This window comes from Miscanthus floridulus, chromosome 15 (genome assembly GCF_019320115.1).
Source record: "Miscanthus floridulus cultivar M001 chromosome 15, ASM1932011v1, whole genome shotgun sequence".
In the NCBI taxonomy this organism is placed as follows: domain Eukaryota; kingdom Viridiplantae; phylum Streptophyta; class Magnoliopsida; order Poales; family Poaceae; genus Miscanthus; species Miscanthus floridulus.
The window spans coordinates 60,245,562-60,261,688 of NC_089594.1; the positions used below are offsets into that span (position 1 = coordinate 60,245,562).

At 54.2% G+C, this 16,127-nt stretch overlaps 1 protein-coding gene across 1 annotated transcript; it reads right to left on the reverse strand.

The window, feature by feature from the left end:
* Positions 1 to 1,085: 1,085 nt before the first annotated feature.
* LOC136507521 (uncharacterized) lies at positions 1,086 to 6,578 on the reverse strand. Its single transcript, XM_066502221.1, has 3 exons — positions 6,430 to 6,578; positions 5,786 to 6,361; positions 1,086 to 1,197 (listed from the first exon to the last, which is right to left on the reverse strand). Exons 1-3 carry the CDS (start codon positions 6,576 to 6,578, stop codon positions 1,086 to 1,088), a joined length of 837 nt encoding a protein of 278 aa, XP_066358318.1.
* Between the last annotated feature and the right edge of the window lie 9,549 nt (positions 6,579 to 16,127).

Below are 16,127 nucleotides of genomic sequence, written 5' to 3' on the forward strand. Positions count from 1 at the left end.
CACTTGGGTCGTCGCGGTGACGTAGAGTAAGCGGTGCTCGCCCTCGGTGGGCGGAACTAGAACGGGGGGGTTGGTGAGTAGTGCTTTGAGCCTGGCGAGGGCTTCCTCGGCCTCGGTGGTCCAAGAAAAGCGCTCGGACTTTCTCAAGAGGTGATACAGGGGCAGGCCTTTTTTGCCAAGGCGCGAGATGAAGCGGCTTAGGGCCGCAAGGCATCCCATGACCCTCTACACCCCTTTGAGGTCTCGGATCGGGCCCATGTTGGTCATGGCCGAGACCTTCTCCAGGTTGGCCTCGATTCCACATTCCGAGACTATGAATCCCAAGAGCATGCCTCGAGGAACCCCGAAGACACACTTCTCGGGGTTGAGCTTGATGCCCTTCTCTCTGAGACATGTGAAGGCAACCTCCAAGTCGCCGACGAGATCACCGGCCTTCCTGGACTTGACTACAATGTCATCCACGTAGGCCTCGACGGTTCGCCCTGATGTGTTCGCCAAAGACTTGGATCATGCACCGTTGGTAAGTAGCCCCTGCGTTTCTGAGTCCGAATGGCATGGTTATGTAGCAGTACATGCAGAATGGAGTGATGAAAGAAGTCACTGAGCTGGTCGGACTCTTTCATCTTGATTTGGTGGTAATCGGAATATGCATCAAGGAAGGAGAGGGATTTCGCATCCTACAGTGGAGTCGACGATTTGGTCAATTCAGTGGTAGTGGGAATGGGACTTTCGGGCACGCTTTATTTAGACCAGTGTAGTCCACTGCACATCCTCCACTTGCCACTTTTCTTCCTAACTAATACAGGGTTAGCCAACCACTCTAGATGGAATACTTCCTTGATGAACCCGGCTTGCCATGAGATTCTACACTTCTTCGCCGATGGCCCTGCGCTTCTCCTCGTCAAATCGGCGCAGGCACTGCTTTGCCAGCCTGGAGCCTGCCCTGGATATCTAAGGCGTGCTCGGTGACCTCCCTTGGTATGCCTGGCATGTCCGAGGGACTCCACGCGAACATATCGACGTTCACATGAAGAAAGTCGACTGAGCACGGCCTCCTATTTGCTGTCGAGGGTGGACGCTGATCTTCAGTCCTCGGCCGTCAGGGACGGCGGGATCGATAGGGGACTGAGCTTGACGGCCTCCATAGGCTCGAAGGTCCCGGTGCGCCGCTTGGCGTCTGAGAACCTCGCTACCAAGCTGGTCGAGATCGGCGATGAGGGTCTCAGCCTTCCATGATGGCCTCGGCGTACTCGATGCACTCGACGTCGCAGTCGTATGCATGTTCGTACGTGGACTCGACGGTGATGATGCCGTTGGGGCCTGGCATCTTGAGCTTGAGGTAGGTGTAGTTGGGGACCACCATGAACTTGGCGTAGCACAGGCACCCCAAGATGGCGTGGTAAGCCCCCTTGAATCCAACCACCTCGAAGGTGAGGACCTCCTTGCGGTAGTTGGAGGGAGTGCCAAAGCAGACGGGTAAGTCGATGCGCCTGAGGGGTCGTGTGCGCTTTCCTGGCATGATGCCGTGGAAGGGTGCGGAACCTGCCTCGGAGCCATGACTGGTCGAGCTCCAGGAGCTCCAGAGTGTTGACAGTAGAGGATGTTGAGGCCGCTGCCTCCGTCCATGAGCACTTTGGTGAGCCGGGTGTTGCCTGACGATCGGGTCGATGACAAGCGGGTACTACTCAGGGTTTGGAACATAATCGGGGTGGTCATCCCAATCAAAGGTGATTGCCTCCCGAGACCAATCTGAGGTACCGGGGGGTGGCCACCTTGACCGAGAAGACCTCCTGGTGTTCCCTCTTTCGCTGGCACGCCGTGAGGCATGCCAAGGGTCCGCCAAAGGATCATGAAGGCATTGCGTACCTCAGGGGAACCCATCATCTTTATCGCCGCCCCTTTCGCCGGCGCCCCTTTTCCTGGCCTCATCAGTCGTCGGGGAGCCCAAGCCTGGCGTAGTAACGCTGGAGCATGGTGCACTCCTCGAGGGCATGCTTCACCGGACCTTGATGGTAAGGACTAGGGCTTCTTCAGCATGTCAGTCAAATAGCCCGGGGCCCCGGGGGCCTCGGGGATTCCTGCGATCTACTGTGGCGACATGGACGGCCTCGAGGACCTCCTGCTTCCCTGGGCGACCCTTCTTCTTTCTCTTGGGGACGCAGGGTGGGCGAGGCCTCGGGGGCCTCGTCCTTCTGCTTCCCCTTGGCGTCGTTGTTGGGGAAGATGGCCCCAACCGCCTCTTTGCCTGAGGCGAAGTTGGTGGCGATGTCGAGGAGTGCGGCCGCTGTGGTTGGTACGTTCTAGGCCCAATTCTCGGACCAGGTCTCGGTAGGAGGTGCCAGAGAGGAATGCTTGGACAATTTCCGAGTCACCGACGTAGGGGCAACTCGGTGCATTTCTTGGAGGAGCGCCTGGATGAAATCTCGAAGAGATTCGTCTAGGCTTCTGGCGGCAACCTTTGAGGTCCTAGGAGTTCCCGGGGCACACATAGGTGCCCTGGAAATTCTTGACGAAGACCCTCACCAAGTCGCGCCAGTCGTGGATCTATGCGGGAGGAAGGTGTTCGAGCCAGGCTCGTGCTGAGTCTGACAAGAACAAAGGGAGGTTGCGGATGATGAGCAGGTCATCTTCCGCACCGCCTAGCTGACAAGCCAGGCGATAATCGGCTAGCCATAGCTCGAGGTTCGTCTCGCCGCTATACTTTGTGAGGTTGGCAGGTTGCCGGAACCGGGCTAGGAAGTGAGCGTTGTGAATGGCTCTACTAAAGACCCGAGGGCCAGGTGGCTCGGGAGAAGGACTGCGGTCCTCTTCACTGTCGTAGCGACCGCCTCGGTGTGGGTGGTAGCCCCGGGCGGCTTCGTCGCCGCGGCACCGTCGCCTGCCAACCACTTCGTGGTCGCCTTGTGCCTTGTGCTGGTCTCCAGGTCGATCGCGCACCGAGGGGGCCCCGTTGGCCGTCGGCGCGCGAGCGGGCTCGGGACGGATCGAGGCATCCTGGCCCCGGCGAGGTCGCATCGTGGGTTGCTCCAAAGTGCCTCCGCGCCGGTGGGAGGCGGAACTTTCGGCCTGCTGTACCGCAGCGGTCTCGAGGAGGTCGCGGAGCTCTTCGCGGACCCGTCGCCCCTCGGTGGTGGAGGGCTCGGGCATTGCTCGGACCAGCTTCGCAGCCGCTGCGACATTCTGGCTAGCCCGATTAAAGATTGGGGGTGGCTCTCCCCCCTCGTTGTCGTTGATGCGGTGATGGACGTCGCGGGCCCTCCCTCGGGCTCCTCCGCCCTCACCGCGCCCTTGCTGCTCCTGCTCGAGAGTGTCCTGAAGCTATTGCAGAAGGAGTCGGTCTTGTTCGACCTTGGCTTGAAGCTTGTGGAGCTGCTCTAGGTCTGGGCGTCGATGCCCCCCGTGGATGGGATTCTCGTTTCGTGCCGCCGGGGCTACGAGACGTGGAGGTGTGGCATCGCCCGCCCTTGCCTAGGGCAGGGAATGGTTGCCTATCCTCTCGTCTTCTTCGCCCGCCCTTGGCATCCCGAGCCCGACGTGGAAGCACTCACGAGATGGATCGTAAGTCCCTTCATCGTCGGAGTCGGAATAGCCGAGGCAGTAGTCGCTTGCGGCCAAGAATTGGCGCAAAGCCCTAGGGTTGTGGAGTTTGGAGAAATCCACCCCGGGCCATGCCTCGTCCTCGTCCGAGGAGTCAGAGTGGGTGCTCAGGTCGAGAGTGAAGCGCTGGCGGCGTTCTGAGGGGTGCTCGTGAGCGGTAGTGTAGGCGTAGGCATAAGAGGCGGCGGCATTCCTCAACCCAAAGGGGTATGGGGACGGTGCCGTCTCCATATTCCGCCCCGCCGGGGTCGACTCTTCAAGGAGTGGTGGAGTGGAGCTAGACGACTGGGCATCGCCGCGAGCCACCAGCGATTTTCCTTTGTCCATGCTCAGGCCAGACAGGTCCCCAGCCAGGGACCCCGTACCAACAGCTGGTCGTAGGATATCGGCGGGGGGTGGCATGCCGCCCCGGGTTCGCGTAGCGTCGGGGTGGCCTTCCTCGCGTCGTGCCTGGTGAGCACGGCGAGAGCGGCTGCCCGGGCGCCGCCTGCGCCTGGGCTGCTGGGGCGTGACTTCATCGTCGGACGGTGGGGCTCGAGGGGTGAGGAGCACCATGTTGTACTCATGCCCTAGAGACATGAACTCTAGGCTCCCGAACCAAACTACGGTGCCAAGACGCAATGGTCGTATAGGGTCTGCCATCCGGGTCCTGCTGGGACGATGAAGCTAACACGCAGCGTCTCCTACCTGGCGCGCCAACTGTCGGTGTTTTGGAACCAGGGGTCCCTCAACCAGCGAGTGAATTTGTGCTGCATGCCCCTAATCCCGGATGGTGATGCAAAGAGACACAAGGTTTATACTGGTTCAGGCAATCGAGGCCATACGTCCAGTCTGAGAGATCGATCTTCTGTTCCTTGCACCGGAGTGCTCGTAGTAGGGGGTTACAAGCTAGGTGAGAGAGGGAGCTAGCCCCAGGTCTCGGCGAGGGTGGTGCGGGCTGCTTGAGGCATTGTTCTCAAGCAGCGTAGAAGTGTGTAGTTCTATCGGTGTGTTCGTCTTTTTTCCTCTCCTCAGAAATGGCCCCGGTCCCTCCCTTTTATACTCCAAGGGAGAACCAGGGACATCCATACATAGCGCTCTATAAATGGGGGTGGCGTGTCCGAGCCCTGTAGCCGGCCACTGTTGTGGTATGGTCGATGGAGTGGCCCCGTCCTTGTCGTGCAGAAGTGACGCGCCGGTCATACTTGATCTTGTGCGTCGTGGGGCTCCAGTACAGCTTGATGCAGGACATGGTGGGTGACGTGCTGGTCATCATGCGATGACATCGTAGGGAGCTGTGGCTCTGCAGATGTCGAGGCCGAGCCATCGCGAGGGGCTCGGCGGACATGGATCCTCAGGCTGCCGAGCCCCTGAAGCAAACTGCCGAGGCCTTGGAGGGAATTATTGGTCCTGGGTACTGATTCTGAGGCGACAGTATCCCAGACGTGGCTCCCCACGCTGCGTTGTTCTCGGAGCAGGAGTTGGCAGCACAGTGAGGCATGGGCGTCAACCATGTGCATAGTGGTTAGCATAGTGGTGGGTAACCCCTGCCCAGTCCGGGCGACGTGCTAGTCATCGTGCGATGACGTCGTAGGGAGCTGTGGCTCTACAGATGCCGAGGCCGAGCCATCACGGGTGGCTCGGCGGACATGGATCCTCAGGCTGCCGAGCCCCTGAAGCAAACTGCCGAGGCCTTGGAGGGAATTATTGGTCCTAGGTACTGATTCCGAGGCCATAGTATCCCAGACGTGGCTCCCCATGCTGTGTTGTTCTCAGAGCAGGAGTTGGCAGCACAGTAAGGCATGGGCGTCAACCATGTGCATAGTGGTTAGCACAGTGGCGGGTAACCCCTGCCCAGTCCTGCCTCCTGTCCCGTCGGCCATTCCGCTGTACTATGCTGAGCATGCGGCCGATGTCAGGGGCAGCAGTTGGCTGAGTTAATGCGGCACGATGTTTTGTTCAGAGGGACGGGTGAAGGAAGAGGCAGCGGAGTGCTGCCGAGCCCGCCTCGCGTGAGACGGAGGGTCGGCGGCCTGGCCGAGGCCTGCGACGAGAGGGGGTCGGCCGAGGCCTTTGGTGGGGGATCACCCAAGGTCAGCGGTGAGGGGGCCTCGGGCGAGTCGGAGAATCGGCCGAGGCCAGCGGTGTTTAGCTGGTTTCGACTTTTATGAAGTCTAAGCAGTCGTTTTTTGGTTCTTGCTTAGGGTACCCCTTCTCACTGTATCCGACACCCAGGGCTCTCTCTCGCAACAACGGCGGCCCCTGAACCAAGGGCGCCACCAAGGCCTCCATCTCCGCCTCCTGGATAGATGGCCTCGCCACCATTACGATGGCCTTGGTGATCTCAGGGGCTTCGGCCTCTACAATTATGGCCTCGACGGTCTCGGGGGCTCCAGCCTCCACCATCGTGGCCTCGGAGGACACAGAAACACCGACCGCGGCCACTGCGGTCCCAGCGGTCTTGGGCGCCCTGTCCTCCATCGCCTCAGCCTCGGAGACCCTGAGGGCCTCAGCAACCAAGGGCACGCCGGCCCCATCCGACTCATGAGCCTCGCCCCCACGGGGCGGAAGCGCTCCCTCCCTCATCTGTGTAGGGGCCGCCTCGGCAACCCCTCCTTGGGCGGCCGACCCCTTCGGGTCAACCCTCGTCGACGCCGCGCTGCATTGGATAGCGGCTTGTGCCTCCGCCACCCAGTAGGTGGAGGAGCCAGGGCTCGCCTTAAGCGCCTTAAGGGGCGCCAAGGGGAGCTCGTCCGCAGGCCACTTCCGGCTAAGGAAAAATAGCCTACAGGGTCAGCGTGAGACCAAAAAAGCGAACAGAAGGCACTATGACCCTACCAAAAATACACTTACCTTGAATGGGGCGGCAACCGCTTCACCACGGCAAACCTCGTCCGCAACGGAGGAGGCGGCGGCAGAGGCGTCGCCTCCGTATCCATCGGCGTCGGTCGGTCCTCGGTGGACCCCGGCGCCCCTTCATTCCTCTGCGGGGGCGGTGGCATCGTCTCCACCGCTACTTGCTCCACCACGGCCGCCGAGCTCACTGGGCTGATGGCGCATTTGCCCAACGCCCATGCCTCGGGTGTGTTGGCCTCGGCCCTAGAGCGGGCAACCGCCGGCCCCGGGTCCGCTTCTCCACCTCCTCCCGGGAGTGCCGGGCTGCTTGCCAACACCCCGGGCACCACCTCCACTACGTCAGGAAGGTGGTCTAGGGGACCTCACCCCGCCTCGCCCCCATCATCCCCGTCCGAGGCCTCCGTCGACAGTGACATCGACGGGGATTCCTCCAACGGGAGACCATCCTTTCGTTGTTGACGGCGACGCTTATCCAGCTCCTCACGCGCAAGGATTTGCTTCGTGCGCTTCGCCGCCTTGGCATCCTTCTGCTTCTTCTACGCATTGGCATGTGCGTGATTGATCGCCCGCCGCCTCACATCCTCAGGAACGGGCGGTGGAGAGGAGCGCACGTCCCTCATCCCCTGCAAGAACGATGGATGCACATAAGGGAACAAGGGGTAAGGGGAGACTGAGGAGGCTCGAAGGCTACAGCGGCACACGACTTACCAGCGAGAGGAACCCCCGCGACGGCCGCATCGTGATAGGGGTCAAGTTGCCGCCCCTTAGCTTCGCCTCTACCGTCTCCCCCACCCGAAAAAGAATTTCCTCGTCGGAAAGGGCAGAGGAGGACATCCGAGTGCCCTCAATGGGCTCACCCGGCTTCATCTCGAACAGCCACCGCCGCCGAGCCATCAGCGGTAGCACCCTCCGGCGGTGGAAGGCAGCCACAACCACAGCCACGATGAGACCGTGGCCTCGCAGCCTCGCCAGCCCCTCTAGAAGCGGCTGTAGCTTGGGCTGGTCGTCCTTCGGGACACCGTACTTCCATCTCTCCGGGCAACTCCCCACAATCCGCCCAGTGTAGGGGGGAAGTCCTCCGTCATCGTTGCAAAGGTAGAACCAACTCGTGTACCACCGGTGGTTGGAGGACGCGAGTTGGGCCAGGATGTAGAGGTGCAGGCGGTCCTAATGCACTTGGAGAGTGCAGCCGCTGGCCCTCGTCGCCTTCCTCTTACCCGATGTGCCCGTCGGCTTGGTAGTGTGCCCCGCCCAGAATAGGTGGAGCCACAACTCCCAATGGGGAGCAATCCCCAAATATCCCTCGCAGACGACAACAAAGATAGCCGCCTGAGCGATGGAGTTCGGATTGAAGTTGTGGAGCTCCATGCCGTAGTAGTGCAGGAGCGCCCGCATGAACTGATCCGCCGGGACACCGAGGCCACGCTCGTGAAAGGAGATGAAGCTCATGATGTAGCCGTCGTGAGGCCTCGGCTCTAGCTCGCCGTACGAAGCAATCCACTCCGGCCTGGTAGGGTCTATCACTGGGCGAAGGAGTCCACCGTTGATAAGCGACTAAAGCATCTCCTCGGTGACGTCCGACGGATCCCAGGGGTTCGCCGTGACAACGACGATGTTGCCAGCCATGGGTGTGATGGAGGAATCAGGTGCGGCGGTGAGTTTTTATCTCTCCCCCACGCTCTCGCTTTTTTCTTGCTTTCTCCCTAGGCTCGCTCTTCTCTCATCTTCTTCTCGGCACCCGCTGCTCTAGCGACGGCTCGACGGAGGCAGTGCTAATGTAGGCAAGGTAAGATGAGGGGGGCAAGACTCTTTGGGTATTTATGCAGGGAGGAGGCGAAATGAATGGGCGACGAAATCGGGGAAGTTTCCCCCCGATCCGGCGTAGTTAACCATGAGCCGATTTCGCCGGCCCACGCGCCCACGTCTCCCTCATTAAATGCGAGAACAGTTACGTCCCATCCACCACGTCACGCTCGGCCACTACGGCAGTAGGCGTCGTTTCACCTCCCTAGGAAACTGCCTCAAAAGGCGTGCCACCTGTTGCCGAGCCAATAGGGAAGATATTCCTCATGGCCTATTCCTTTCATATGAAGGAACCAGGCTCCGAGCCTATTACAGTCCAGGGGTTCGAAGGCTGGGCCCCAAGGGGTTTCGACAGCCGCCCTAGGATAACAGAGTCAGGGACGACCATGGGCGAGCCTATACGGGGCCGAGACCTAAGCAAGCAAAACGCTTGGGACGCCCAGAGTCATGTCCAAGACCGGTAGGAAGGTCTCTGAATGGGATCCCACCGTAGGGAGGCACCGAGCCACTGAGGCCCAGCGAACGGCCTTGGCACCCACTAGAGAAATCCTCTGGTACTCTTGGAGTGTATCTCTAGGACCACTAGCCATCCCCTAGCGAATGAGGTTCGGGCCTCCACTCGGACTACCCGATAACAGCTCACCGGAAGTGCCACCGCTCGTGCCCACCAAGGGTAGCGAGGCACATTCCACCCCTCCTTCCGAGCAAAAAGGAAGCGTGAGGGTCGCATAAAAAGTTAGGGGAACCCCCGACAGCCTTCTCGCTCCGTGCAGAGGCTAAGGGGCTCTTCCTGCAACCTTGCCAAGACCCAGCGACCCTAGCTCGCACTCGAAGGGGCTCGACAAAACAAACCCTCCTTTTGAGCGAAAAGGAAGCGTGAGGGCGTATAAAAAGCCAGGGGAACTCCCGATGGCCCTCTCGCTCCGCACAGAGGCCAGGGGCTCTTCCTGCAAATACGCCGAGACCCCATGACCTGGGCTCGCGCCCAAAGGGGCCTCGGCAAACAAACCCTCACACACGAGGGGCGTATAAAAAGCCAGGGGAACTCCCGACGGTCCTCTCGCTCCACGCAGAGGCTAGGGGCTCTTCCTGCAACCTTGCCGAGACCAGAATGGGCTCGGCAAACAAACCCTCCGTCCAAACGAAGAGGATATGTGAGGGTCGAATGAAAAGGTCAGGGGACCCCCGACCGCCCTCTTGCTCCAGGTGGAGGCTCGGGGGCTCCTCTTACACCCAAGACAAAGACAAACAGTCCAAGTCCACGCTAGAGGTTTCATTACAAACACGATAAAGGGCACCGAGCCTGTTACGGTCTAGGGGTTCGAAGGCTGGGCCTCCAAGAGGTTTTGATAGCCGCCCTAGGACAACAGAGTCAGGGATGACTTCGGGGCGAGCCTACGAATGGCCGAGGCCTGAGCGAGCAATCGCTCGAGGCGTCCTAAGTCGTGTTCAAGACCGACAGGGAAGTCTCCGAATGGGATCCCACCGTAGGGAGGCACCGAGCCACCGAGGCCCAGCGAACGGCCTCGGCACCCACTAGAGAAACCCTCTAGTACTCTTGGAGTGCATCTCTAGACCACTAGCCGTCCCCTAGCGAACGGGGTACGGGCCTCCACTCGGACTCACCCGATAACAGCTCACCGGAAGTGCCCACGCTCGTGCCCATCGAGGGTAGCCTGGCACATTCCACCCCTCCTTCCAAGTGAAAAGGAAGCATGAGGGTCGTACCCAAAGTCAGGGGGACCCCTGACAGACCTCTCGCTCCGTACGGAGGCTAGAGGGCTTTTTCCTGCAGCCTCACCGAGACCCCCGCAACCCGAACTTGTGCTTATAGGCTCGGCAAATGCGATAAGAACTACTCGCTCAAACGCGAAAAATGAAAAAAAGCCCCTAGAGGAGTAACTCCACTCCTCCAGGGTCTCGGGGGCTACACCTGGCGGGTGCGCTCGCGCGCACCCACTAGAACCTCAAGAAACAAAACCCAATTCCTACAGGAGCGGGTATAAACCAAACCTCAACAAACCCTCAGGGAGAGTGCACGCACTCCCCCGGAGGCTCGGGGGCTACTGTCGGGTACCTTAGAACGGGGTACCCTGAGCGAACATCAAAGGGGTCGCTTAAGTCCCATCAAAAAACAAAGCTAGAAGGTAAGCCATGGGCCCCTCACCCGCCACGACCGAGCCCACTAGGCCCTCCGCCTCGCCTCGAGCCTCGCGCAGGAGGTCTCGGCGTCCTGACGCAATCTCCGCCTAGCGCGAGGCTCTCCACGGAAGGCCTCGGCAGGGGGTGCATTCTCCGTATCATGCGAGGTCTCTCGCGGAAGGCCTCGGCAAGGAGTCCGATCTCCGTCCTGCGCGAGGCCTCATTCTCCGCGTCGCTCGAGGCCGGTTCGTCCACAGCCCGTCGCCCCCGTCTCGGCCGACCCTCCCGACAGCGCGTCATGTCTCATTAATACTTCAACCACTCTCGCAATCTCAGCTGGACGATGGCTTGATGCCACAGAATGGCCGACGGGACCTGAGGTCGCATCAGCGCCATACCGGCTGGGATAGGGCACGGCGGGGATTACTGGCCACTGTGTTCTGACGCTGTGCCCACGATCAGTGCCCACACTACACTGTGTCCCGCGATCCCCGCCTCGAAAACAACATCGCGCGCACAACTTGGCCTAGGTCATCACCGCCTCCAAGCTGGCGCACCAGATTAGCCGCCCGCTCGGGGCCTCGGCACTGTGCACCAAGGTCTCGGCTATCTCGGGGTCTGTGCCCGCCGAGACCCCCCACTGCGGTGCAGCCTCGGCACCGACCAAGCCCCAGCCTCGCGCACAGTGGCTCGCACGTCCACCGCCGCACCCACTCCGAGGCAGTCCCGGGGCTCCTACGACGCACAGGATCGGACGGGACTAGCACGCCACCCCAGTGCTCCAAGGACGGACCACTCCGACGACCACGCCACCACAGGAACAGGCCACAGGGCTCGGACATGCCGCCCCTGTTGGCACAACGCCGCATAGTTAACACATGTACTGTCCTTGTCCTCCCTTCAACTATAAAAGGAGAGGACTTGTGCCACTTAGGGAGGGGGACAAAAAAGAGAAGAACACCTTGTAACACACACACACGCACACATCCCAGCCGCCTGAGAGCAACGTCTCAAGCGGCCCACACGACCCCTTGCCAAGACCTGGGACTAGCTCCCTCTCTCCCCTAGCTTGTAACCCCCTACTACAAGCACTTCGGTGTAAGGAATACAAGATCGATCTCTCAGACTGGACATAGGGCATCGATTGCCTGAACCAGTATAAACCTTGTGTCTCTTTGCATCACCATCCGGGATCAGGGGCGCGCAGTTCAAATTCACTGGTTGGTTGAGGACCCCCCGGTCCGAAACACCGACACCATGTTTGGCGAATGTGTTTGCAGGTGACCCTTTTCTTTGCAGTCTTTGAAGTGCGATCTTCAAGCTCCGGCAGATAGTAGACGTCCGAATCAAGAAGACGATCCTTTAGTCTTTGATGTACTCTTATATTTTAGAGGTTGTTTTGTATATTTTTATCCATCATTTGTACTAGCCTTTATTTTCCTTCAAGATATATCAAATGTGAAACACTCTTTTGAGTGTTTTTTCAAAAAAAAAGAGCTTAGGCTACATGAATATTCCCATAATTCTAAAAAAATATTAAAGACTAATGCATGGCAAGGGAAGGGACGATGGAACCTATAGTCTCACCTTACTTTAGAGCAACTCCAACAGACTACCTAAATACACTACATATCCTATATTTAGGTAGTGGAGGACAAAAAAAAAATACATTTCATCACGTTACCTATCAGACTACCCAAATTTGCTAGCTCAACAAATTTCCCCTCCTACGACTTATTTCTGTTGAGCCAACAGGTGGCTACCTATTTTCTGTTGGGTGGTTTCTCTGCCCGAGCACTCATCTTCCTTGCGTCCACCCACGAACTACTTAAATATGGAGGTTCCTCCACCAGACGAAGTCATGCGTGTAAGGAGAGAAGAAAACGTTACACTCGCTTGCTCACCTATTTACTATTGCAAGGTACAGACATATTTATTAGCAAATCAAAAATAAAAACAAATGTCCAACGCTAGGTAGATTTAAAGAAAAAATAAAAACGAGTTGTTCAAGTAACCATGCAACAAGTTGTATTTATCGTTACAACGATCTGACATGTTTACTAGTAAATACAGAAATAAAAGATGCCCAATACTGGGCAGATTTTTTTAAAAAAAATTGAAACACAAGCAAAAAAAAATAAATAAAAGATGTCCAATGCTATGTAGATTTTTTTTTAAAATTTTAAACACAAAAAGTTATCTTAAGTCTTCCCCCTTAACCACTCGGGCATACCAGCACATTACAGTTACTTGGTGATCATCTTTTATTAAACTTTATTACATCTCTTACAGACATAAGAAAAAGCAGAAAAGAAACATGAGACGAGGAAGCCCAGCTGATTACCGCTAATCCATCTTGCTCTAGCATAGTGAAGAGGCATGGAGCTCATAGCCCTACATTTGGAGCACATGTTGGATCAGAGATCACAAGAGGCGCTGTTCGGCCGGTAAGAAAACCAGCCGGAATTCACTGTTTATAGCTGAAATTTACTGTTCATACTCTCACAAATTCCTCCAGATTCATCCATATTCCACTAAATTTCTCCTAGCGAACAGGGCCCATTCATGGGAGAAGATGGTGAGGCAAGGGAATCACGGTATCCACCCGGATAGGGTCTGCATGAGAGAAGATGGAAAATGATCCATTCATGGGAGAAGAGTGAATGGGAGGGGTCAAACATATAAAAAAATACCACACTAACATGCCACACCAGCATGGAACGCATATGTGTCGGACATGGACCTGCGGTGCGCCGCTCATCAAGTTTATGGATGTAGAAATGCATTTTCAAAGTTGGTGAAATTTGAAAGCTGCTGGTGCATTTAACTCAATATAAAATGATATGCCATACAAGACAATATTACCACCACTCTATTTTGCTGGTCCCAAACTAAGGTACTGTTGCCAATCCTACAGGACATATGTATTTATTGGAAAAAGTCTACTTAACACCCCACCTTTCATACATGGTCTACTTCACTCCCCAACTATGAAACCATCTATTTTACCCCCTGAATTTTTTAAAACCGTCTATTTTACCCTCCGGGCGGTTTTTGGCAGCGAGTTTACTACAGTAACAGCAGGTTGCTAAAATAATGGTGGGTTTGAATTTTATTTTTTTTTATTTTCGGTGAATCTTTGAAAAATCACAGTAAATCGTAGAAAAATCATAAAATAAAAAATCTAATTTTGTTGGACTCCACATGAGTAGATCTACATAGTGAATATATAATACGGTATGCTTTAGTACAAAACTTTTACTGTAGCCTTAGATTAATTGGAAAATCTAATTTTGTCTGTAATTAATTGGAATAATTCATAGCTGCAGCTTCTATGGTCCAATTATGGTGAAATTTTTATGGTATGCTAATTATTGTATGCTTGAACTATAGTAAAAATTTCGTACTCATTGGACTATGTATAACTTAGTTATAGATAAATTCTAATTAATTACAGACAAAATTGGATTTTCCAATTAATCTAAAGCTACAAAAAAAATTTGTACTAAAGCATACCGTATTATATATTCACTGTGTAGATCTACTCATGTGGAGTCCAATAAAATTAGATTTTTTATTTTATGATTTTTCTATGATTTACTATGATTTTTCAAAAATTCACCGAAAATAAGCAAAGGAAAAAGGAAATTCAAAACCAGCAACACTGTAGCAACCCACCGTTACTGTAGCAAACCGACGCTGAAAACCGCTCAGGGGGTAAAATAGATGGTTTTAGAAAGTTCAGGGGGGTAAAACAGACTGGTTTTATAAGTTGGGGTGAAGTAGACCAAGTATGAAAGGTGGGGGGTTAAGTAGACTTTTTCCTTTACTTATTTGCAATTTGTAGATACAACATCATAAATTTGGTCGATCACTCTCATGAACGCGGTCTTTATCGTTCAATATTTCTCAAGTAAATAATGTGATGTACTTTTTGGTGGATGAACTATGGAGCTTAAACCCTTATTTTTTTTATAATTTAGCTTTTTTTGAAGAAAATTTACGTTTGGCCCCTGGGAGGCGTAAACTCATCTTTAGACCCTGGGGTTGACGCCAGGACTCATGGTGCCGAGGTAACATGTCTCGACGTCACAGATTTTAACTCCGAGGTGTCTGACTGTGCACAACAGGACATTCCAGGTGGTGTTGACGTGGCTGGTACCTCGACGCTAGAATACATAGGCCTCCGAGCTCGGTGCCATATATCTTGGCGTCGACCGAGACGTCAGATGATGTGCTGCGACGGGGTGATGAAACTTACAAGCAGTAGCGTGTGGGGATTCCTGCAGGGCCTGGTGGCCGCCGAGATGGAGAACGCCAAGCGTCTCGTCGAGTGCCTCGGCAAGGGGAAGATGCTGGCGTCTCTCCGCGGACGTGACGCTGACGTGAGTCATGCCTCGGTCCGCTGGCCCATCAAATACTACCTCCGTTTTCGTATTTTTACTATAGTAATTTTGATCATACGTTTTTTTCTACAAAAGATTTTTAGATACATTAAGTTTTCACATATATGATTCTTTATTGAACATATTTCATTAGTGTTATATGCATTGATGTATCTAAGATTTTTTAAAAAAAAACAGATGATCAAATTTACTACAATAAAAAATTACTGACAAGTAAATACAAATTGCTGCACCCAATACTCACCGGATGCCTTCCGTGTTTCAGAAAGCCACGATTCTTGACCAAAGGCCAACCACTTCATTCACCGGAACGGCACCGCCGTGACTGCAGGTTACCCGCCATCGTGGTCCGACCTCGCTGTAGCGTCCCGGTTCATGTTTCCACAGCCAGGCACCTCAGAATCAAGATCTGTGGTGCCAAGACGTGTTACCTCGGCGCCATTAAGTCCTGGCGCCGACCCCTAGGGTCCAAAGATGAGTTTACGTCTCTCGGGAGGCCAAACATAATTTTTTTTTCAAAAAAAAGACCAAATTATAAAAAAATTGGGGCTTAAACCCTTGTGTTGCTTTTCTGCTATTTTAATCTTCCTATTCTAGAGGATGAACCATTTTACAGGAGATGTACTATGTATGGTACTCTCATAAATATTCTCTGCCCATCAATTTTGGTATCCTATTGACGTTGCTTAATCTAAATGTTGTCATGGTTTAATATTGAATTGTTTGATTGCTTTAGATTAAAAAAAATCAGTTTTTGGTGGGAACAACCTTTGCGAAATTCTCTTCTTCTTTATCTTATGATTTATGCGTGGTAAATATTTGGCTCTAGGAATTTTATAATTTTCTATTGTTTCCATTTTTTCTGTATTTAAATACAAATTAAATACAAATAACTAATTGGTTCCACAAGACAATATTAGTCAATGAAAAGAGAAAATTCCTTATCAAACACTAAAAATCTCGCTCTTCCCTATTTAGCACCCTAAACTTCAAATCTTTTTTATCTGGTACCTCTTGAAATTTTTATTCCTAAACTGACACTACAGTGAGTTTGGACATGTAACGATGTTAACTCAAACACGAAAGGATGATTTTGCCCTCAGGGGCGCCATTGTCTCTCGTACAGAATATTTTTGGCGACATTTTTTTTCTTTTAGCATGGCTGCCGTTCCCTAGAAAACAGAGGGAGTACATAACTGTTTGGTGTTTTTTTATTTAGCACCATTTTTTCTTTTAGCATGGATATTTGTTTGTTGCATGGTACAAATTTCATGTAGCGAGGAATTATTTTGAGTTCATGCAACAATGCAACATCCATGCGCATAAATTCAAATGCACCATGAT